General features: G+C 39.0%; 1 protein-coding gene across 4 annotated transcripts in view; it reads left to right on the top strand.

Moving 5' to 3' along the window:
* Positions 1-24,272, top strand: part of fbxw7 (F-box and WD repeat domain containing 7) — a 187,249-nt gene extending 162,977 nt beyond the window's left edge. For all 4 annotated transcript variants that reach the window (XM_055205462.2, XM_055205463.2, XM_055205464.2 and 1 more), the window contains 9 exons: positions 1,176-1,314; positions 3,304-3,438; positions 6,606-6,729; positions 7,289-7,425; positions 8,365-8,478; positions 17,658-17,839; positions 19,109-19,334; positions 20,506-20,716; positions 21,949-24,272. In XM_055205462.2, the coding sequence (XP_055061437.2) occupies positions 1,176-1,314; positions 3,304-3,438; positions 6,606-6,729; positions 7,289-7,425; positions 8,365-8,478; positions 17,658-17,839; positions 19,109-19,334; positions 20,506-20,716; positions 21,949-22,217 (1,537 nt within the window). In that variant the 3' untranslated portion in view covers positions 22,218-24,272. The remainder of the gene's footprint in view (positions 1-1,175; positions 1,315-3,303; positions 3,439-6,605; positions 6,730-7,288; positions 7,426-8,364; positions 8,479-17,657; positions 17,840-19,108; positions 19,335-20,505; positions 20,717-21,948) is intronic.
* Positions 24,273-25,811: the final 1,539 nt, after the last annotated feature.

The raw sequence follows: 25,811 nt of genomic DNA, 5'->3' as shown, positions 1-25,811 counted from the left end.
AGCGTTACAGCTCTTTCGCAATATTTAGATTGATATATTGAGGTCTTGAAGAGACTGCGGTAAACACAATTGTCTGATATTGGACCAGAACAACAGATTAAGTGGACTGTTGTGCTCATTTTGGCACGGGTTCGGTCCTTCAGATTTGGCTGTAACTCTCACGCTGTTGTTTCTGAAACAAAGCCTCGGATTTGTATAGTTGCTTTTATAGTCCCTTTGCACAGCAAACCATTTTGCTGAAAATGTATGTACCTTAAAAAGACTTCCCTAAAGTCAGGGCTTCAAATTTAAGTGACGTGATTAAATATTTCCATACTTGAAATGTGACCTCTGTATTTAACCCATCTCAGTAAGTAGTGAAAAAACGCACTGCAAGACGTGAACACACACACCTGGAGCAGTGGGCAGCAATTGGGAGAAACGTGCCTTGTTTAAGGGCACCTCAGTCGCAACCTGCCGGCCGGAACGCTCGAACCAGCGACCTTCGAGTTACAAATCCTAACTGTTGGGGCAGATTTGTAACTCGAAGGTCGCCAGTTCGAGTCTTAACCCTAAATGTTGCATTCTGATTTTTATTCCGTATAGATGCGGTTTCCTGGACAGGGTTGAGACCATAGACTGTAGAAAAAAAGATGGACGTAGTGTCTGTGACGTCACCCATAGGTTTTTGAAGATCGTTTTTGAAGCGTAAAGTAGGTGGTGCTTGCGGTTGCCATCTTGGCAGCGTGTTACCGCGCATCACTCACGGATATCCGAAAATGGGTAAAATGGCGGGACGTGGGTGACGCTGAGGAGACTGGTTGCATCATCGTGTACAAACAGTAAAAGGGTCGATTGGCTTCATCAGAGCGATCAGAAGGTTGGCCCTCGGTTTAGATTCATCCAGGACTAGACCTTAGTTATATTAAGACATTAAAGAAGTTTATAAAAACAAACCTTACAAAAAACAATACTGGTAAGCTTTTTCAGACCATACAATAGCACTGATATATTTTAAGATATGTCAGTACAATCTGTTTTTAAATTAAGGGCAGCTCAAACATGCATTTTAATTTGGGACTACAATAAGCCATTTCTGGGAAACTGCCACTTAGTCTATTTTGTGTTATATTGTGTTTCTTTCCCATCCTTGAAATTTTTAATTCAATGCTTTCCACTTCACTCTCACTGAACAGCCCTACAGGACTGCCACACCCAGGCACGCCCACTACGTTTGGGGTCTTGCGAGCAGCCAATGGGCAGGGTCAACAGAGGCGGCGTATCACATCCATCCAGCCTCCCGCAGGTCTGCAGGAATGGCTCCGAACCTTTCAGGTGAGTTCGTGCAAATTTGATGCGGTAACATTTTTACATTTTTTTTTCTTTCATAAAGCAGCAGAAAGGTCTTAACTGTAGACTGTGTACTATTGACACTTAACACTTCCTAATTCTAATTTCTGTTGCTGCTGCTGCTGCTGCTATTGAAAACGTATAACTTAAGCCTGGTTTAAAACCTTAACAAAGCACTGGATTCGAACCAGACATTAAAAGACATACAGTTGTTAGACAGTTATTTATACGTTTCTCAGCTCCAATGCACTAAAACAACAACTCAAGCCCCCCCTGCAGAAACCAGAAGCTCCGCCCCATACTGTTTGCTCTGTTATGCAAATAATTACAGGTCTGATCAGTCCTCCGGCTTTAAGAAGCTGCTATGGCATGAAACTGCAGTTACCGGGTGACAATGATTTCGTGTAATGCTAAAAGTTTAGCCCAAGACATCATCTTGCTTTTTCCTAATTCTAATTTAGGCATTTTAGTTTTCCTTTTACTCCCTAAATCCAAATACATTTGTATAATCATGTCACCACATCTAAGGGTTCAGAGAGGATGTTACTTGTCTGTTCATTCAGCGCTTGATTACTTGTTTCCGTCTTAAGTTATGGTGGAGCTTGTTTTGCGGAGGTGCAAATTATACCCTGCATTTCTTCTGAGATCTCTGTATATCTTAGCAGCTGGTTTAGCATCACTTGCATGATTTTACATTAAACTTCTCAATTCTGCATTGTGCACTAGGCATGAGATATCTCGGTGTCTCAGTATATAGAGATGTAAAGAAATAAAGCCTTGTAGAGGTCAGTAAAATTGCAACTTTGGTATTGTTTGCATTTGAACCGAGCGATGCTTCGTAATCGTGTTACTGTTTTAGTCTTTTGGTTTTACTGATGCCATATTTATTGTTAGTCCACTATCATTATAAACAACCCCTGAGCAATCGCACCCCTCCCATTTGTTGTGCCACCAGAGCGGAATGACTTTGGTACAATCTCTTTGATGCAACACTATAAGATCAGCGAAATGTTTTATTTGATAGGGTTCCAACGGGTTTTTGAAATCCTTGAAAGTTTGTGAATCTGGGGGAAAAATTCAAGACCCTGGGAAGTTTTTGAAAATATACATACATAGATACAGGTCATTTAAAGTGATTGAATCTATTTTATGCAAGAAGTTTTCTTTAAAAAAAATCCATATTCCCTGTGTAGTGTAGGATAATATAGCATACAATTTCTAGCCTTTTAAGCACACGTGCTAAACTGTTTGCTTTAAATACTTATATCTTCTGTATGTGAATGTTGATTCATACCAAATTGCTTTTTTGCATAGTTGTGTTTGACACATGAAAACGTCTCGGGTGACGTATGTAACTGTTGTTCCTTGAGAAGGGAACGAGACGCTGCGTCTCCGTTGCCATACTTCCTGCATCCCTGTAACATCGTCTTTAGCAATATTTTAGATAAGGATATACTTCCTGGCTCCCGCGTCACCCTGTCTTTGTCGTTAAGCCTCACCATTGGTTGAATTTGATATACACATTCAGACGCACTTACCCCTGGAGGCGTCCCCAAAGAGTCAATGTAACAATTTATCTTAAAAGGTAACACAATGTAACCTTGATCTCCCTTAAAATGTGTCCCCACATTTAGTCCTTGAATTTGATGGTATTAAACCTGGAAAGTCATTGAAAGGTCCTTGAATTTGAAGTTAACTAAGGTGTGGGAACACTGATTTACGCGAATCATGCTAACTGCTACTTAATATGGAGAAAGTCAACCCTTGGATAGTTCCAACAGCCCCAAGACATAATGTCTGTTACAGCTGATTGGCAAAAAGCTTCATGCCTAAATGAGACCTTTCTGCTACATAGCCAGTGAAAACCAATCCTTATGGAGACTCCTAAATAAAGGCGTTTAAAAATGTAAATAAATAAGTGATTATGAATGAAAACCCCTGATTTTAATATGCTTATGGTTGTGTTTGTTACAGAGCTGGAGCGGACCGGAGAAGCTGCTTGCGCTGGATGAGTTGATTGACAGCTGTGAGCCCACGCAGGTCAAACACATGATGCAGGTGATCGAACCACAGTTTCAGAGAGACTTCATCTCACTGCTGCCCAAAGAGGTAAACACAACCCTAAAATCACAAATACTCTACATGTCTTACTGTTATTTATGTGCATAAAACAAAGAATAACTATAGCTGATACATTAACAGAAAGAAATATATTTAATTTCTTCTCCCCCTGTTGTGATATTCCAACTCTCTTTCCTATTAAAATGAATCTCCCTTTTTCTCTATCTCTTTAAATGCAGTTCTTTCTCCCTTTCATCCTCTTTCTTCCTGTCACTGTTGTAACCTGCCCTTCTTATTCTCCCATCACCTGTCATCTTGTCTTTCTGTTTTTTTTTTCTTCTCCTCCCTCCACCAGACTGTTTTCCTTCTACTTAAGTTCTGGGTGTGTTTGTCTGCCTGATAGAACCAGTGTGTTTGTAAAAACAGCTCCTCCAGGCTGTATACAACGTATCCAACCAGAAACTGCATTATATAGCCCCTGCTTCCAGTGCCAACAATTATGATAGATTGCAAAAGGAATCTTGGAACTGTTTGGACATGCTCTGTCTTCACTTAGTTTTTGTAAAGTGACAGCATGCGTAATATAAAAGAACAGAACAAAACAGCCTGAGAACTTTCGGGCTGTGCTTCCTGTATATCAGGTACTATGAGTAGTAAACACCCCAGTCGTTTCATTTGGGTACAATAGATAGATTTCCTTTTAGGATTAAGATTTTGTCTGGTCCATATGTGTAGTATTAAGATTGAACAAAAAGCTTTTATTGAATATTAATTGTGCATTACAAAAAGTAAAGTTTGTTTTATTTAGTTCAGTTTAGTTTATATTTTTCAGTTGGTCTAGTTTATCTTAGCACATTTCATAAACTATTTACAAATAATTCTCCATTGTGATTATAGCAGTGAATTCTGCCACGTCCATCAGAATTAGATAATGATGTTGATCGAATGCTCTTGTATTATATGCAAGTATTATATGATTATCAGATACTTTCACTTCAAATCCGATAATTTCCGACCTCGGGTCGTTCAGAAATACTGGTTTGTTGGTAGAATCAATTAAATACCATGATGATTTATTAGCAAAGTCCTCTAAGTGCAAAGAAGAAGAAGAAGAATTTAAGGGATTTTGACTAGCTACATAAACCTGCATTATTTTAACAATTATTAAATGAATAAGATGACATTGTTCTTTCCTGTCTGTGATGAGTCATCAGGAAAGTGTGGGTAAAGACTGATGTTTAGAAAAGTGCTGCGGTAGTCATTTCATATTTTTGGAGGATTAGTCAGAGCTATTTTTACTTCTTAAAGTCATTTGCTTTGCTGTACAGTACAGTTCCTGTCTTCTTTCAGACCTCTTTGTCTTGCATAATCATAAGTTTGACTGTGCAGGGTTCCCACGGGTCCTTGAAATCCTTGAAAGTTTGTGAATCTGGGAAAAAATATTCATGGGAAGTTTATGAAAATATGCATACATGGATACAGGTCATTGAAAGTGCTTGAATCTATTTTATGCAAGAAGTTTTCTGGAAAAATATCCATATTATTCCCTGTGTAGTGTAGGATAATATCATACAATTTCTAGCCTTTTAAGCACACGTGCTAAACTGTTCGCTTTAAATGTTTGTCTTCTGTATGCGAATGTTGATTCATACCAAAAAGCTTTTTTGCATAGTTGTGTTTGACACATGAAAACGTCTCGGGTTATGTATGTAACTGTTGTTCCCTGAGAAGGGAACGAGATGCTGCGTCTCCGTTGCCATACTTCCTGCGTCCATGTAACGCTGTCTTTGGCAATATTTCAGTTAGCGATATACTTCCTGGCTCCCGCATCACTCTGTCTTTGTCGTTAAGCCTCCCCATTGGTTGAATTTGATATACACATTCAGATGCACTTACCACTGGAGGCGTCTCCAAAGTGTCACCGCAGTGAAGCAGCGCGATTTCCCTCAAAAGGGAACTGTAACAATGTATCTTAAAAGGTAACACGATGTAACCTTGCTCTCACTTGAAATGTGTCCCCATATTTGGGTGATTCTCACGAAAACTTGGTTTTAAAAATGTTAAGCATGAAAATGTAAAAATTGCTTAAATTTACTTTTTTTCCCACCAGACATTGAAAAACAAAGTCTGGAGTAAATGGGAACATTAATTTAAAACTTTTTACTTATCATTTAACACTTTTTGTAACATAATTTAAAAAATTTGTCCTAAAAAATCTCATTACCGCAACAGTCAGAAATCATCAACACTGACATATTTTCAAAATGACATGACAAACCTGAAAGAACATAATTTGGAGATTCTGCACATGCATTTAAAATCAAAGTATTATGCTTCTATTAATTAAATTAACATTTAATAAGCATCTGTTGCGGTAATGATAATCAAAATGTCGTGTAAGCATTCTGACAAGACAATATTTCAAATTAACTGTAAAAAAAAATGATCTTACCTGGTAGCCATCTTAAAGTAACTGGTCCATGTGCTTGGTCACTCAAAATCAAACTTTATTAAAATTCTGTATGTGTGCTTAAACTGTTCTCAAAAAGTGTTGCGGAGGATGAGGACATCAGGCATGGACACATCATTTTCCTAATTTTTCTTCATTATTATTATACATGAATATTCAGTAAATATTTTTTCTGTCATCTAAAGTAGTCTAGCAAAACATCCATTTTTTTTTTCTTAATATTTTTGTGTTAATTTGATTAAATTACAACATAACGCATGTTCAAACACAGCCGGACACAATGCGGTAATGAGAATTTCAGCAGAAAATGAGATAAAATTTCCAATTATAAATTCTTATGTTGAAATCACACATTGTGCAAGGTAGAACACAGTATTGTGTTCATTCTGATGCTTTTTAATGTTACTATATTACACATTTTAAAGCTAAAATCATTAGTGCCGTGGTGTTTCAATGGTTTCGTGAGAATCACCCATTTAATCCTTAAATTTGAGGGTATTGGACGTGGAAAGTCCTTGAATTTGAAGTTAACTACGGTGTGGGAACCCTGACTGTGGCTGAAGGCCAAAAACCGCCCATTTAGACAGGAAAGCAAATTTTGTTCATTTATGCCATTTATCAGCGATATATCATTTTCAACTAATATGAAAAAAATTGCATTGCACTATATTAGTGCTTACTAAATTGTAAAGCCAGGGACCACCTAATTTTCATCTCCTTATTCTTTCTGTACCGTCTCTTCTAGTTGGCCTTACATGTGTTATCGTTTCTGGAGCCAAAGGATTTGCTTCAGGCAGCTCAGACGTGCCGTAACTGGCGCATTCTAGCAGAAGACAACTTGCTCTGGCGGGAGAAGTGCAAGGAAGAAGGTGATTTCACAGCTCTCCACACCCTTCACAACTCAATTTCTTGTGCATTAGTGATGTTCTCAATATGGGAAAAATCCACTTAATTCTTGCATATGCTGAATAAGTATGACGAACTCCTAAAAAAACATATTGTGGTATTAGATACAATAACATAATACATAAATAGTACTGTAATATATACCATAGAACTAAAATTCATGTACCATAGTGTTTATTTAAAGGCGGAGTGCATGGTTTTTTAAAAACACTTTGGGAAATGGAGTTGGGCAGAGTACCAAAACACACTTGGAGCCAGTCAGAAGTAAGGGGAATGTCTACTAACTGTCATCGTTGCCTGTGTTTCGTATGTCTGGGGCGGGTCTATCAAAAGAAGGTCCAGATTCTATTGGGATAGGGGCGTGTTTGTTTAGGGGATTTCATATATCAACATTGGCGTTCAGATATCATGCACCCCTACTTTAATACTTTAAAGTACTTCTTCCAAGAATATTGTGGTGTTTAATTTTACCACAGTAGTAACAAGTACCATAACTTTCTAAACAATTGCGTCTGTTTTTAGGTATCGATGAGCCTTTGCACATAAAGAGAAGAAAAGTTATCAAGCCGGGGTTCACACACAGTCCCTGGAAGAGTGCCTACATCAGACAACACAGAATAGACACCAACTGGCGAAGAGGGGACCTCAAATCACCCAAGGTAGCTATGTTGTTCCTTTCTTGTTTTCATTCCAGCTCCATTATGTTTTAATCACCCCCTTGTACCCCAGCATCTGTTAGGCACAGATTGCAAATAGATTGATGTGTACACAGTTTATTTTGCCTACATACATTTTTCTAGTTTACTAGTTAATGTGAGGTGTTAGACCTTAAATCCACTCAGCAATGTTCGCCCATTAAACAGATTTTTCGTCGTTTCACGTTTCTGGTTTGAATTTCCATTTAGAGAGGCCAGAAACTGAGTATTGAGTATTGTGTAGAGATGCTTGTGCACCTGCCTGGACTTTATTATTGTAATGTGGCACAGTGGGTAATCCACAAGCTGCCTACCCACATGATGTGCCTAAAGCTGGGGTGTATTCCAGAAAGCGGCCAAACCCTGAACTTTCGGTTGATTAACCTAAAACCTGCTTACCCTGATCATGTCGGTTCTGGGGGCACCTGATAAGAGTTAGTTCAATTAACCAACTGATGATAACCTAGAATTAATGCATGCACATGGGGTATACATAAATACATTTTAGATTTCAAACGTACCCGGGTATGTCACATAACCATCTTTCTGGAATACCCCCCCCCTGCAATGCACTACAACCGCACCCTTCTTTGCCCAATATTTCCCTGTCTTTTTGTACTATATCCAATAAAGATGTGAGGTGATAACCAAAAACATGAAATAAATGAATGTACACTGTTTCCTCTGTAAAAGAAACAATTATCTATGATAAACCGGCTGGTTTGTTACCATGGTGACCATGCACCTGGCTTCCTGCTCGTCTCACTGGCGTATTTCTCAAAAGCTGCTGTGTCATTTGCCACATCAGCAGTTTTGCGTCATTCTCACCCACCCCACCAGAGCTGTGCATCAAAATGATATTAAAAATGTTCTTTCTCTCCTGTGGTTTTTCTCTATTTGTAGGTGTTGAAAGGCCATGATGACCATGTCATCACCTGTCTGCAGTTCTGTGGAAACCGCATAGTGAGCGGCTCTGATGACAACACACTCAAAGTGTGGTCTGCGGTCACGGGCAAGGTGAGTGTCTTTTATTTGTGACATTGTCTGTATGAGAGTGTCCTTAAACCACAGATTATTGTGCAGTGCTGATGTAGATCCTAAACTACAACTTTTTTTAGATGCTTAAAGTATTTGATGGCTTTACTTGCTTTTTAAATGCTTTGATATTAGGGATGCATAACGATTAATCGTTAATTAATCGAAAAGTTTTTGTTTATATCATATATGTGTGTGTGAACTGTGTATAATAACTTTCTATAAATAAATGCACACACATGCATGTGTATATACATTTGTATATTTATGTATAATTTATATTATAAATATAGTAAAGTAAATATAAATACTTAATATATAAATATTATATATATTTTTTTTTTACAAACATATTTTCTTAAAATTATACATTCATGTTTGCATATTTATATGTGCATGATTGTTGTGCACGGTTCGCACACATATATGATGTAAACTTTTATTCTGCTATAGATTGGTCGTGGTTGGTCGTTATGCATCCCTATTTGAAATGTTTGTAAGATGTGCCTGTAAATATGCAGATAACTGACAGGCGGTCTATTATGCAATAATGTCTAATTACAGGAACATTTGAAGAGTTTCGTTGTAAACCGAGACAACTCAGTTTTTTTTTCAGAAATCTCGTTTTTTGGTTGTGCATTCCAATTAATATCAATTCAGCTGCAGTTGGTTTGTTTTGATTTAAACCTTCATAACTTAAAAAATACAGCTAAGTAGCACCATAAAACAAAATAATAACATGATAAAATAATAATAAACATGTTTTGACAAAAATGTTAAAAAACGGTTTTATCTCGTTTTGCAACGAAACTGTTCATTTACAGAATAAATAAATTGACAATCTATTGATTTGTTTAAATATCTATATTGTGAAGATAAAGAGTGCCTGCATTTTGGAGGCAACATTGTTGGGGACAAAAATTAAATATATTCTAGAAGTCATTATGCAAAATTTAACAATTTTAACCAATCAGAGTCCAGTTTTCCTGAAAGGCAAAGGGTACGAAATTTTGAAACAGTCTCCTGCTGCTTTTCATGATCTCCATCTTCTCACATTTTCTCTCATGGGAGATGTCTTTTCATTGAACATCATTGTACACCTCCCAGTGGCCGTGCAGAAGCACTTACCGCCATCTCAATTCACCCGGAAAACCTGCACATGACTCTCTTCATTACTTATTCACACGAGAACATGACAACAGTCATGTATATCTGACCGCAGGGATAATCACTGAACACTAGCTGCAAAAACCTTTCAGGCATCTCTCTCTATCCATTCTTTACAACACCCTTCCCCTTTAAGAATTCATTGCGTAGGCTGATGCTGTGACATGGTCCTTGTGCTGAAGGTTTATGGCAGTTGTAAAATGGTTTCGATCATCGTACTGCTCCTGACCGTCCATTTTAATCCAAGATCTGATGAGATTTCTTGTTTTTAGTGTAGACTCTCATATAACATATATTTTTTCTCTTCCACCCTCAATGTGACTTATACTAGCAGTGTGCTCATCTTAGAGGAAGACCGCAAATCATCTCCAAGGTTATCAGCCTTTGAGGTCCTATAATAAGATTTACTGTGCATCGATAGGACGAATGCCAATCACGGCAGAGACGCGATTGGTCGCAGCACCAACATGCCGTCTGATCCGAGGCAACAGATGGCAGATGCGCCATGTTTAGGGTCATCGCCGCATATATGGCAAGCTGCCATTTTGTTCCCATCGTGCTTTAATTTTTGAAGAGCTTATGAAAAGATGCACCAGCTTGAAATGCTTGTAGAGCTTGGATCAGTTAACCAGAAATATATCCAAGTTCTTTTTGAAAAGAAAAAAAAGGATCTGTTTATTTTGTCTCTCCGGTCCAATCAGAGTGAACAAACTACTTTAGCATGTAAACATAGTTGTTATGCATACAGATGGCCTTTATTAAGAAAATAACTCAATGGATCCCAAAAGAAAGGGTAATTGTGCAATGACTGGCTAACTGTACCTTATCATCGTCCTTGGCAAATATAAAAACGAATAGATATGAAATATTTATTTGAGTCAAAATTAATATATTATGTGAGGAAGCAGCGCAGAGTGCTAAGAGAGATGTTAAAATACTAATGTGGGCGATTGGTTGCCAGGGACAACAATCCAATATATGCAGTTTAGCAATCATTACACCAAAATATGTAACTGCAATTGACCAATAAGAATCAAGGATTCAAGAGAGCACTAATAATTCAACACATATAAAGGTTGAGCTGTGTGAATAGTTTTAAGTCTGACGAAATTCTTCCGAAAGTCCCTCAGCTCTGACTGTGGCCAATTAAACAGGAAATGCCGTGTTCTTTGAAGCGCCTGTCAGGAAAAGCGGAACAGAGAGGAATGAGACAATGGGATTATTTAGTGTCTTCTGTACTTTTTTCCGTTCTTTACTTCCTTACATTTCGATTCAGCCATCTGTGACTTATAAACTCTCCAAGCACATTAATAACATACCATATGCAGTCTTGACACATTCTCATGTCTTTTCGGTAACGTAAAGATTTTAATTTTCTGCACCACAGAGCCACTTTGATCACTGGTCCAGTTGTCATGGTCACGGCCTTAAAAGTTATTTTTACCGCGTATGTCTCTCACGATCCACGGATGTGCCTCTCCTCCAAATCCATGTTTTGCTCTCTTTTTACTCTTTTTTTTATCCTTGAATCTGTTTTCTTTATCCTCCTGCCACACTTCAGTTCACAATTTAAGTGCTGTAAATCCCCGGAGGTCGTGGAAGCTGCTCGCAGGCCGATACTCGGCCTCTGAGACCAAAACCGATCGATAAGATATCTAGACAAATATGCTCCTGTGGGTCATAGGTTCCGAATTTTTACATTACGACCCCATAGCCACACACACGCATTTTAGCAAACTGTTTTTTTTTTTTTTGCTTGACCTTCATTTGGCTGAGGAATGAAAGTGCATGCTTTCTTTTTGAGTGCCGGCTATAGGTCTCATTGTTCGAGTTTCGCTCCGTTCTTTCTTTCTGCTTTGGAATTGTTTCAAGATAAAGGCCACAGAAGAATGTCATCATGAAAAAATAGCTGGAATTCCTTTCTACACAAGCGCTTGGTTCTCATTACACCCTTTACTGTTTGCACTCATTCCTGTAAACTGCATTTCTCATGAATTATAGGTTATAGATTAAAAACAAAAGTTGCTTTTGTTTTGTTTTGTTTTTCCGTTATTGCTGCAGTCCAAGTTCTTTGTGTTGGTGCAAGTTGCCTTTCACTGCTGATCTGAGAACTGGTTTACAGCTTTTACCATAACCGATAATGTTTAGATGTTTCAATGGGCTTGTTCTCTTTCCCTGTGAGTCATATACAGCCTTGGTGTTTGTTGAACAACCTGGACACTTATTGGTTGGTTTTTCAAACAAGCCTATATCAACCCACGTCTTTGAGATATAAAGTCTTGGTTATTCCCGAGTGCCGATAACTCGATAATTGTGGTTCGCATTTAAAAATGATTCCGAGCAACATCTGATATGAAAATGGTATGATATGGCGAAGATCTGAGAGGTGTTTACAGACCGCATTCACCCAGACTGGGGAATGATGATGCTATTACTGGCCCCCTCCATAGTAAATGAATGGGCGTCATACTGTGTGTAATGGGAAAGTGATTTTGAGGAGAGATTAGGCTGTTACACAGCATCCTGCTCATTTGAATGTCTGCCACGCTTGAGGATGTGTACAGCACTATAACAAGGATCTGATGGGGGATGCAATGTGGCAGAAACGTAAACAAAGAGAAATGTTGATTTGGATTAAAATCAATCCTTATTTTCCAGTTTCATTTCAACTCGATCCATATCATGACCGGCTTAACCACGTATCAGGATATTGGGTAAAAAACAAGGCGTTTTTAGAAATGTCACCACCTCTCAGATTATGTGTAGCATTTTCTGTATACGGTCGCTCGCTTTGCTTCTCTGTCTCGCTGAGAGCTGTCAGACTCGTCCAGTTTTCATAAGGGATTCGTCCTCAAATTTCACAGAAAATCACCAGCATACTAAAGGAATGGAGGTTTTCTGCTGGGTGGCAGTACGTGTAATGCTGTCATCTTCCAGCTATGAAATGCCTGTGGAATTTCCAAATATAGTGACACTAGGATCTCTCTATTTTTGTCCTGACCAGCCATGCGCCTAAGACCTAATCTGGCTTTTTTGAGATGGGTTGACAGGATTTACCTACGACTCACCTGTATGGGAATGAGCATATAGGTTATGTGGAAAACAGAAAAGTATGTAAAAAGGGCTTTTTACACTGTTAACCACACTTAAAGGGACATTCCACTTTAAAAAAATACTCATTTTCCAGCTCCCCGAGAGTTAAACATTCGATTTTTACCGTGTTGGAATCCATTCAGCTGATCTCCGGGTCTGCCGCTTCCACTTTTAGCATAGCTTAGCATAATCCATTGAATCTGATTAGACCATTAGCATCGCGTTTAAAAATAACCAAAGAGTTTAGATATTTTTCCTATTTAAAACTTGACTCTTCTGTAGTTACATTATGTACCAAGACCGACAGATAATTAAAAGTTGCGATTTTCTAGACAGATATGGCTAAGAACTATACTCTCATTCTGGCGTAATAATCAAGGACATTATAGTTCCTAGCCATATCTGCCTAGAATATCGCAACTTTTAATTTTCTGTCGGTCTTAGTACCCGATGTAACTACAGAAGAGTCAAGATTTAAATAGAAAAAATATCGAAATTCTTTGGTTATTTTTTAGCGCGATGCTAATGGTCTAATCAGATTCAATGGATTATGCTAAGCTATGCTAAAAGTGGTAGCGCCAGACCCAGAGATCAGCTGAATGGATTTCAAAATGGTAAAAATCAAATGTTTAACTCTAGGGAAGCTGGAAAATTAGTAGATTTTTTAAAAAAAAGGTTAAATGTCCCTTTAACGATGCTACACACTTGTTTAATTTGTTCATTTATGAACACATTATTTAATCCAAATCAACCTTTGGTGCATTCAGGCTATACATTTTTATCAACGTCTTTCATGGGACTCAAGCGCAGGACTTTTGAGTGGCTTTGCGAGCTACATGAACATATCCATATGCACATCCACTCGTCATTTCGCAAGGGGGATAGCTTCGTTTTGTGGCTTCTACTCCGAATTGTGTTAACATACAACGTAAAGCAATCCAGTTTCTTGAATGTTACTGCGGGATGTCTTTCACCAGACAAACAATTATAAACTCCCTGTGTGCTTGCCTCATTAATAATTCATGCACTTTGTGGCGCAGAAACACACAGTTTTGTTTTAGCATCTGAGGGGGACGGTTAAAAATGTTTAACAGCACATTAACTTAAAGTAATAAAGACTTCATTAATTTTGAAGCATGTGTCAAAAGATTTAAGACGAGCGGAGTTGATTTATGTGCCGACACTTCCTATAAGAATGCTTTATAGGAAAATTGAAACGAGTTGCAATGCTTATTATGCCTGTGAGCAATATTACAGGAGCAACTGTATCGCTAAAGGTCACCTTTTGTGGAGACCCCTGTGTGATAGGAAGTGTGCCAGAGGTTAAAGTAGAGGTCACACACACACACACTCTCTCTCTCTTCTCTTTTCATTCTTGTTTGTAGTTTGCATACATCACATCTTGCCGTTTTTAGAATCGCTCTAAAGCCAATACCTCTTTCACGCTCTCCCCCCTCCTAGTTTCTAATATTCACTGCTTTATTCTTTGCCTGCATCTCTCTCTCCCCCCTCCCTTTCTTTAGCCATGACTCAGACTGCACCTTTGGCTGACCACCAACTTCTTAGCATGCAGACTGCAGCACTACTGCCTAAACCTTCCACCCACTCCTGCATCTGAAAAACAAACACGCCCAGCTGGAGATTACCTTCGTACTGTATGCTGATCTAGCACATGTAGACAAACATTGTCGGTGAAAACAAAGCTTAAAGTCATTAACTTTTTTCTACATAAAAATCATCCTACATAATGTAAAGAACATTCTGTGAAAATATAACTTTGATCATTTTAATATTGTCTGAGTAAGACTATGACAAAGATTAAAATCAAGGAGTACGGTCAAACTTTGATTGAAATTAAAATCTGATTTCACAGACACGGTCATAAATTAAAACTGGTCTAGGATCATTATAAATGCACCTTGTTTGCAGCATAGCAGACTTATCCCCAACCCCCCACCCCCTCCCAAAGACATGTAAATACGTTTTATTGTTAGGTCATTAGTTCTGTACTGTTTATATGCATTAAGGTATATAAACTCTTTGTTTAACATCAATGACTTAAATGGCCCATATTTCCCAGAAAGCTTTGAACTATAATAGGGCGGTAACAGCTTTGCTACGTTTTTAATTCAATGAGTATTTACACCCTTCTGTTTACCCACCTAGCCGTAAGGCAATTTTTTTTAGTGGGATACACAATGGTTCAATGCCTGTTTCCTCTAGATAATTTGTGGTGTTGTACTTTTTTGTTATTTCAGGTCTATAGATAAACAAAAATCTACTTTCTAGTACATCTTTACATATATAGGGGCTGTTTACACTTGGTATTATGATGTGTTTTCATCGATCGGATCACAAGTGGACGAGAGAGACACATCACGTTTACACCTGGTATTTAAATCCATCTCTTTTGTCCACTTTCGACCGCTTCTGTCGTGAATACTGTGAGGGGGCGGTATGTCGAGACGCAAGCGGGAGTAATGAGGAGTTTATATGGACGCGAACTAATATTATGTCAGAGTTCGCGGCTTGTGTTGTAACTAAACATGCTGCACAGTGTTTTGTACTTGTATATGTTAGAGCTTTGATTGAAATTGATGAACACAATTGATGAAATAGGATCCCGCAACTTTTACACGCTTGCAAAATAAAACTGCAGAGATCAGATGCTTTACTTTTATCAATGAAAGGCTTAAAAATAGCGCTGTACACCATGTGTTCACCCCAGAAATCAGAAAAGACGTAAAACATTGTGTTCAATACCTTAGATTAGATAAATAGGCGGGGAGAAGGCGGTCTGTGTGGCTGTTCGAACACATTCAACCACATGTGCGTTTACACTACAAAAGCAATCCGCTCGAAAGGGTTTTCGACTACCTCTGAATGTGTTTGAAAGTGGACTATCTCAAAACGTTTTGAACACCATTTACACCTGGCATTAACGTTGTCCATTTGTGATCCGATCGATGAAAACGCATGTTAGTGCCAAGTGTAAACACCCTCATATTTATATATTTTTAATTAATTGATATTCAATTAAAAAAAAGACCATTCCAGGGGACTTTTCCCCACACATAGGGCATTTTTGGCTCTGTTGTACCCTACTTTCATCTGAATTTGGTGTTTTCTCTATAAATTATTGCGTTAATAAGCACAATACATTTTTTTGAAGCCATTCCTATGACACAGCACACTCTAATATCTTGTGTTTACCTCATATTCTCATTCTGCTTGATCGCAAATCTCAAGTTTGTTTCATATCCCGACAGCTTGTTTTCTAGTCTCCCTTTGCCGAACAGACAGATGTTCTCCGAAATGCAGTTCCCACCAACTATTGTAGTATGTGGTTTGTTAATGAAAAGCTTCAACGACAGTGCAGATGGTAGAGACCTTTTTTTGTATGACTTTCGAAAGGTCAGGAATGAAAACAGCTGTTTCCGACAGTCTGCTCACCATCTGAGGTCTTCTGAGATTCAAATATGTGTGACAACATGAGATCACCTTAGCAAAATGCTTAAAAAAGCAGTATGAATAGCAGAACGAGGATGGGCCGCCTCATCTTTATATGTCCAAGCGTGATGGAACGGCTCGTATGCATTGGCACGTCACCATCTGCGTTGTGTCTTTCTCCCTAACATTAGATGTGGACTGCAAACTAAATGGAATTTGCAGAGGGTACTTCAAATAGATTTAAACCCCGATCCTTGGCTTCAATCGTTTCCCACCAGCCGCTCAAACGAAATGCTAAGCTTCATGCCCCGTGGGTCCTGCAGACTTGATCTTTTATGGTTATTCAACTGGCAGATAAACAGACACCTAAGCCACTTGGTTTCATAGGTCCTCTTCAAGACACAGTCTGAGTACATGGTGCCGTTATTTAAACCACCTCAGAATTCCAATTCCTAACATACTCATTATGGAACCGAACACCTCATGCATATGAATGTGCTTCATGCTGAATTATGCATGAGTTAACCCCTCCCTATTCTCATTGGCATGTATGGACACTGCAAATGTGACTGGTGTAGCTTTTTGATCACAGGATCATAAGAAATATGCTTTAAACGCATCTGTCAGAGATCCTTCTCTATTCCCAAGTCGTCTATGACGAGCACTTTTAACTCGTAGGTTTCATCATCCCATTTACCCCAGTACAGTACTGGTTTGAAATGATTGTTAATTGGACTGGTTTCCTCATTAGTTCCTCTTTTGTTCCATCTGTCTCTCTATACAGCGATGACACAAAGCAAATGCGCATTGAAACGCTCGAAAGCACTCGGGTGTATTGAAGGTTGGCCACCACTTCTAAAGATTAATGATGCGTTTCGGTTGATCGTGATAGAGACGGGAGCAGCTGCATTATGAATTAAAGGTCTCGGGATCTCTCTTTCGCTTCTACTGGGGTTTATCACCCCTGCGTTTATCGGCCATGGTTCAGAGGTTACGGCTTCTGCTATCCGCTTGGATCATAACACAATGAAATGGCCAAAGGCACCTTTGATTTCATATTTGCCTCTAAAATTAAATTGAATTCAGTTTAATTAGATTTAGAGCAAATGGCCCTTATCCTCGTGGATTAGTGCAAGGGATTTCGTCCATCACGCAATCGATATCTTATACATCATCTAAAATGAAGTGTTTTCTTTTCTATTACTGCTGCTTCCTATAGGCTGTAAAGCCTTGCATTTGTTTTTTATAGGATTAAGTTATGCCTTAGTTAAAGGTTATAGTAATGGATCAAACGTTTTATTTTTTGCGCTTAGTCATTGTGTAAAAGCTTTGTTGGCTATTCTTTCAGTGTTCCTGTTTAAAGACCTGCCGTTTGGTATATGTACTCTCATTCCCATTTTATTTCCCACATTTATAGTTCTAAATCTCTCTCTCTTTGTTTTTTACAACAGTGTTTGCGGACGTTAGTGGGCCACACGGGTGGCGTCTGGTCCTCTCAGATGAGAGACAACATCATCATCAGCGGCTCCACAGACCGAACGCTGAAGGTCTGGAACGCAGAGACGGGAGAATGTATCCACACGCTGTACGGTCATACCTCAACGGTGCGCTGTATGCACTTGCATGAGAAAAGGTAACCTACCACTTCAATCAAAGCCTCACGTAAAGTTGTTAAGAGCCACATATTGTTGTGCATGAACCATTTCATGTTAATTAATGCATTTTGGCTTTTTTTGAAAATATTCTAATTTTTCAGCTCCCCTGGGGTTAAGCATTGGATTTTTGCTGTTTTGGAATCCATTCGGCCGATCTTCGGGTCTGGTGGTACTACTTTTGGCATGCCTTGGCATAATCCATTGAATCTGATTAGACCATTAGCATCGCGCCTTAATAAATAATCAAAGAGTTTCGATATTTTTCCTATTTAAAACTTGACTCTTCTGTAGTTACATCGTGTACTAAGACTGACGGAAAATTAAAAGTTGTGATTTTCCAGGCAGATATGGCTAGGAACTATACTCTCATTCTGCAGTAATAATCAAGGACTTTGCTGCCGTAACATGGCTGTAGGAGGCGCAATGATATTATGCAGCGCCCAAAAATAGTCCCCTGCTATTGAAAGTTACTAAGGGGACTATTTCGGCTGCTGCGCAATATCATTGCACCTCTTGCAGCCATGTTACAACAGCAAAGTCCTTGATTATGATTCAATGGATTGTGCTAAGCTATGCTAAAAGTGCTAGCGCCAGACCCGGATTTTGGCTGAATGGATTCCAAAACGGTAAAAATCAAATGTTTAACTCTAGGGGAGCTGGAAAATGAAAATATTTAATGGCTACACCATTTCCCATCTGAATTCAGCTTTAAATATTAACATATAAACCAGGAGGAGCTGTTCCATAGAGTATATATTATATAGACAGCGCAGTCTTGGGGTTTCGCCTTTTCGAGGTCTATTGTGAAACAATACAAATACTCGCATGACAATATTGTCAGTGTTTTCAGAAACTTGAGGGCCAATTTGTGTGCATATTTTCCCTTTGTGTTGCGCATGATTGCTTATTTGTGCCGTGACCTCAGGCTTTCAGGCTTCATTCAATGACAAGAACAGCAGTTTTGTTTCGTTTCTTTTTGTTTCACCAGCCGTGTTTAATGTTTGTTTAATTTTCCCAAAAAGTCCCCAAGGGTCTGATTTTGTAGGCGAAACAATGCCTTACTCTTTCCTTTGATTTATGTAAAACCAAAAGAAAACGCAACTTTTAAAGGTAAAACAATAGACTGCCACATACTAATGCTGTCAGTATAAGTTGGAAATCAAATAACTTTTCTTATGCATATGTATTAGAGAACTAGTTTGTTTACTCTTACTTTATTAAGTTTTTGTTTTTTCTTTCTCTCTCAGGGTGGTGAGTGGTTCTAGGGACGCCACACTTCGGGTTTGGGACATTGAGACGGGTCAGTGTTTGCACGTTCTCATGGGTCACGTGGCGGCCGTGCGCTGCGTGCAGTATGACGGCCGCAGGGTTGTCAGCGGGGCCTATGACTTTATGGTGAAAGTTTGGGACCCTGAAACCGAGACCTGCTTACACACACTCCAGGGTCACACCAATAGAGTCTACTCCTTACAGGTAAACCCACATTTAACATCTCATGCTCTATTATTACTCTATAATTACTATATAATTATTCATTTGACTTCTGTAAGGACAGTTTAAGTTGCAAGTAAAGATAAATCAAGGCACCTGCTTTTTAAAATGAATTGTCTGTGGGTCGTGCCTTTGCTTGTTTTTAAGCAGTTTTAAGACAAGACCAGCTGTCACTCAATTGCCTAGAGATGCATAGATTAAAGGTTCCATTCTTCATGTGTTTTTTAAGCTTTGATTGTGTTTACAGTGCGCAATATAACATGTGTTCATGTTTCACGTGTAAAAACGTGGTATTTTTCACACAATTTACTTATCTGTATAGTGCTGCTTTTACTGTCCTAAAAATTCAGAAATACGTAACAAGTTCTGATTGTGTAGTTTGTTTAGTGTGTTGTGATTCGACAGCAGCTTAGCTTAGCAGAGCCGTTTGAGCCAAAGCTGGCGACTGACGTATTCTTGTGGGCGGAGTTTAGTCAAAAACTGTTTTATTGACGTCATTAAATCGGGAAGTGTAGGGCTGTAGTCCAAACCGGCCATTTGCTATAAAGGGGAATTCTGTTAAAGAAAATATATTACCTGGCAGTGAACTTTGAGCTTTATCATTTTACAGGTATTATTTATGCTTTAACAGCAACATTACACACTAACTAAAGTTTGAAAAATGGGATCAGGAAGAACGTGACATTTAAATAGATATTTTTCCAAAACAAAGGCCTTTATAATGAATCCCACTGTGTAGTTTACTTGAGCCGCATTATATAAAACTGTATTATTTAATCATGAGAAATGTTCAAAGTTAGCACATATATTACGTTTCATAAGAGTTTATAGCAGTGATATCCAACATTTGACCTCATTTCTTAATTTAGTCTGCATTTTTGGAGTTTTTCATTAAATAGAAATGTAGAATCAAATAGAGTGCATTTTATAATATAGCGGTACAGAGCGTATCTGGAATTAAGTTTGTCCCTCATCTTTGTAAAATAAATCAAATCTCTTTCATCCATCTTTTATTGAATTGTTCTTGGCTTTAACCGTAGGCAGAGAATAAGTCAAACGACTATACTGGGTTCTTAGCCAGATTCATTTCATTACATAATATATTCTTGATTCATTACTGATCCATGGGTTTTTTTATCCTTCTTTTCTATAGTTTGACGGCATCCACGTAGTGAGCGGTTCGTTGGACACATCGATTCGGGTATGGGATGTAGAGACGGGAAACTGCATTCACACGCTCACAGGGCATCAGTCTCTCACCAGCGGGATGGAGCTTAAAGATAACATCCTGGTCTCTGGAAATGCAGACTCCACGGTCAAGATCTGGGACATCAAGACCGGCCAGTGCCTACAGACACTGCAAGGTAAGAGAGTTTGAACTCAATTAAATAAATAAAAATCAGGCTAAAGTCTTACTGTGGGTTCACACCAGACGCGAGTTCAACGATTTGCGCGAGTAGATTAGATACAAAGTCAATGCAAAGACGCGATCAGATGCGTTTTCGCGTGGGACGATTCGAATGAAGCAAATTGGGCGGCGCAATTCCCGCAAAAACACGCGCTATTTGCCTCAAAAGCGCCTTTGCGCAATTTGAAAATATTTAACTCGAGCGAAAAATTTGCATGACACAAAGTTAAATCCCGCGAGTAATCTAGAGCCAGCAATGCGATGCTACGCGTTTGGTGTGTACGTAGCATTATAATCTTATTACGAGATTATGAGCAATCAAGGTCACTGATTTCACTTTAATTTCAATTTTTGACATGATCTTACAGTATTAAAGATATCAAGGTTATATATGAAGAGCTCAGATGCAAAAGGGTGTTGGGGGTCTTGTTAGTGAAGCCCAGAGGGTAAGATAAAAGGGGATGGGCCATGTTTCAGTTTGTAGGTCATTTAATAAGGTCATTGAGCATTTCCTGTTTTCATTTATGGGTCTTGTTTGACATAATGTGCAAAAACACACATTTGACCCCAGACTAGATGATCCAAATGGAGGATGAGCTTTGAAGTGCGAGTGCTCATAAACGCAGAGAGTTACTCATTAAAGATAAAGGACTATTGTGTGCACATCAATAGAGAAGGGCCATCTCATTTACATTCAGACAGTTGACTTTCAAGCACCGCTAATGGGTATTCATGAATGAGTTGATGCCTTTTGAAATGGATATTTTTAGTTTCATTCATTCATGAACTTCAGCGCATCCCTTTGTAGATATTTAAAAATGCCATTTGTTGCTTGTGGTGTTTGTTTAACGCACATCGAGTGTGTTAGAGGACCACACCCCTTTGTCTTCCTTCCTCGCAGTAATCAATGCAGTGCATCTCTTCTCCGCATCTTTTGCCTACCGCCTAGGCACTTTTCAGATATTTCTTGCTTAGGCCTTTTAGAATTCAATACCTCGAGGGCACAGAATCAAAGCCATTAATGCCACAGTATTTCCCGTAACCATAGTTACACCTCTCTCCTCGCTCTCGCTGCCACAGCAAGTTCGATTTCCCGTTGCGGTCTATCGGTTCTTTCGTGGCTCAAGATAAGCTGCTTCATCTAGAATGTCACAGTCTAACTTTTATTTCTCTTTTTATATCCCCCAGGTCCCCATAAGCACCAGAGCGCAGTAACGTGCCTGCAATTCAACAAGAATTTTGTCATCACCAGCTCCGACGACGGTACGGTGAAGCTGTGGGACCTGCGGACGGGCGAGTTCATCCGTAACCTGGTGACGCTGGAGAGCGGGGGCAGCGGAGGGGTGGTCTGGCGGATCCGCGCCTCCAACACCAAACTCGTCTGCGCGGTGGGCAGCCGCAACGGCACGGAGGAAACCAAGCTTCTGGTGCTGGACTTCGACGTGGACATGAAGTGAGCCGAGCGGCGGGGTTGAACTTAGGGGACTTGTTTGGAAACCGGGAGGGGGGAGAAGCAACCTGCCCTGGGCCTCTTCACCTGAGCTCCAGGCCAGGACCGTTCGCTCAGTTCATGGCATCTCCACCTCCCTGATAAGTTGCCGCCAACAACATTCTCTCCCTGTCGTGCCATGATCTCGGCTCACTCCCGACGACTGCCGCCGCAGTTCTGTTCACCTTCCGAAGGGGGTGGGGGGGCGGACGCTCGCGCAACGCAGCATTTTGGGAAAAGGGAGGAAACTAATGAGAAGGAAGACCTACTTCTTGGATTCTCACGTTTTCTATCGCTCAAGGCAACATTGCACAGAGACTTGTTCACTCAAGCCTGACTGAAATTCACACCCATATGTACAAACATGTTTTTTTTATCAAAGCAAGTCAACACTGTATACATGAGATCCTATTGCATCAACATGGACATGGAGTGAATAGTAATGTATACAAGTACAGAAATTTTAAGAATTAAAAGCTTTGTACTGTGGGGTGATTAAGAGAAAGTCAAAGGAAGCCAATTTTGTCATCAACCTCAGCATACGCCAAATATGTCTTTCCTCCTCATGCTTTTCTTATGTATTTTCTTTTCTTTTGGGGGGTTTTGTTGTTTTGCTTAGTTCCCCACATGCCTTTTGGTTATCACATCAACAGCTGTGAATTACAGTTTTGTGCTTATCAAGTTCAGCGTTTTTTCTTTTCACGTCTGTCGACTGTTACATACAACAGGTCTCAGTATTAAGCTAAACCCACTCTGCTGTTTCACGTGTTTTTGGGTTTGTAATTGTTTTCTCTGTTGTTGTTCAGTACTCCATAAGCAGTGCCTCTCTGGATCCCGAGTCGACCTGCTTTACGTTTTTCAACCAGTCTGGTCTCGCTAGTTTTTCAGTGCTGGTGCTCTGTGGCAAGTGGGAATAGTTTTTCCCATCAACTCCTGGGAAATGTCCCCCCACCTTTTCCCAGTACTGTCCATCCCAGTGGCCAAACTGGATTTTATGCTGCTAGACACATGGATAATATGGTGGAACTTTAACTGGCTGTGACGTTTTAGTCCCAGACTAAATTCAAAAAAAAAAATTACTTGTAGAGTTTGAACTTGTAAAAACGACACGAACGTACATACCAACAAAAGCAAGATATTGACATAACAGCTTGTTTTTTTTGCCACTGAAACTTGAGCCAAATGTGCCTCTACGAGGCGTAGAGGAGAGAGAGAGATTGTCTTGCGAAGAGACGGGTTTGACTGCTAGACGAAACGGTGGACAAGTAGAAACTATTTTGCGCGTGTGTTTGAAGGGGTGTGCGTGCGGGTGTGTGTTTGAGCAAATTGTTCGCACATTCCTTTGGGACAAAGCTCGGTCGGTCCGCTCTGTGTGGAAATGTATGCTTGGACAAAAAACCGAATACCGTTCTTGTTTTTAATTAGTTAACGAGATTGTTGGAACCGTTGTAAAGTTACAGATGTAAAGAACATTGTCAAGTTCGTGCAGATTAAGGATGTTCTTAGTGTACAGAAACAGACATCCGATTAGGTTTTAAGTGCTGGAGCGCTCGCCATTGGTGATGCTCTTGGTTTTTTTTGGAATGGTAAAACAGCTTCATCGATATACAGGACGTAACCGCATCCGTAGCCAAACAATTCGTCTCATCCTCCAAGTCACACAAACTCAAGCTGAACTGTGAAAGTGGTTTAACACTGTATATTAAAAGATAAAACAATCTTGTTCTTTCTCCTGTTTTTGTTTTCCTGTTTAATTTATAATCTGGTTTGAGAAATCAGATGTTGGCGCTGTTTTATTTTTTCAGTTGATGTAAACTGCCTGGCATAACAGACAGAAAAAAGAAACCTTAAAGGGATTGTGTATTTGTTTGATTCATTTAGAATTTTTATTTTCTTATAACTTAAGTGCAATAAAATGTGGGTTTTTCTTTTTCATTTCAAGATTTTTGGTTGTCTGTGTTCCTCACTGTGTGAAAGTCTCATGTTGTCCAATAAAGCTTCTACAGTTTATTCTGCTTAAAAACCTTTCCTAGCGATGGGGCTTTTTGCTTATCGTGATGATTTATTTACACCGATCAATTCTGGAAGGATTAGTTTTGCTGTAGCTCAGTTGGTAGAGCATTGCGTTAGCAACGGAAAAGGTCAAGAGTTTGAACCCCAAGGGACACGCGTACTGATTAAAAACGAATTTGTAGTGCACTGCCAAAAGTGTTAATGTCTGCCAAATGCATAAATGTAAATGGTGCATTTCTTCGCCCCTGATGCTTAAACTACAATGCAGTGTCACTTGACTGTATGGGTAAAAAATATGTAATAAATTTCATATATATAATAATTATATATAAAGATAGATAGATGGATAGATGTATTATATGTAATATTATACCCCAAGAACCTGTTGTGTACCTTTTAAGGACCTATTTTGTACAAGTTAAATGTAAGGGGTACAAATCATTTAACTATACCTTTAAAGGTACAACATTGTTATGTTTGGTATACCTCTTAATGTACAAAACAGAACCTTAGGGTACCACCCCATTGACAGAAAAAGTACAGTCTTGTAACATTTATCTGAGAGTGGAACGGTACATTCACACGTGGCCAATGCATTAATGCTTCTCATTTACTTTACTTTATGTCATCCGTTGCCGAACTAAATTGTGGATCTGTCAACATTACATCACTGCTTTTTGTGGCAAACATTTCTCAATTTTTGAAGCACCAACACTTGCGATCGCCTTATGCAAATAATTCAATTCAATTTTATTTATATAGGCTAGCGCTTTTCACAATTGGTAATTGTTTCAAAGCAGCTTTACATTAATAGAAGCAGGGAAAAACACAGAAAAATCGACAGATAGCATAACATAAGACAGATAACATAAGCAGCAGAAATTTCTGCGGCTATGAATCAACATTATAAGCGAGCGTATTACTAATGTAACTTATAGGAGAGGGTGCTAAATTAAGCCAATCAAGGCTGACTCCCTGGATTAAAAAAAACCCTTGGGAGATATATATATATATATATATATATATATATATATATATATATATATATATATATATATATATATATATATATATATATATATATATATATATATATATATACTATATATATATATATATATATATATATATATACTGTATATATGTAAACGAGCAAGGAGATTAAACGGGTTCTGCCGGTGGTCGTCGGTCAGGCATCAGCTGGGCATCACTTTGAAGGATGGCTAGTAAATCAGGGATGTTCCAACCTTCACATTTACCGGAACTGGGTCTGTTTGTCTCGTTGTCCTCAGGATCGAGGATGAGACAGGGAGAAAGAAACAAAATCCTATTAGCGTAGGGGCCGTTCACATGTAATGCAAGTGTCACACAGTAATGTGGTTTAAGTCAGCTCGGTTCCATACAGGCTAACTATTGCAGCATAAGTATATCACCCATAGTTGAGGATTTAGCAAATTTGTGGGCCCAGGGCGAATTTATGTATGGGGCCCCCCATCTGATCTTTAAAACAGAAACTCGTTTGACTAACGCCAGAAGCCCCACTGTCGTC

The sequence above is a fragment of the Misgurnus anguillicaudatus genome, chromosome 3, assembly GCF_027580225.2.
Source record: "Misgurnus anguillicaudatus chromosome 3, ASM2758022v2, whole genome shotgun sequence".
Classification (NCBI taxonomy): Eukaryota; Metazoa; Chordata; class Actinopteri; order Cypriniformes; family Cobitidae; genus Misgurnus; species Misgurnus anguillicaudatus.
Note: the sequence above shows the minus strand (reverse complement) of the source record. Positions and strands in the feature narration are given on the sequence as shown.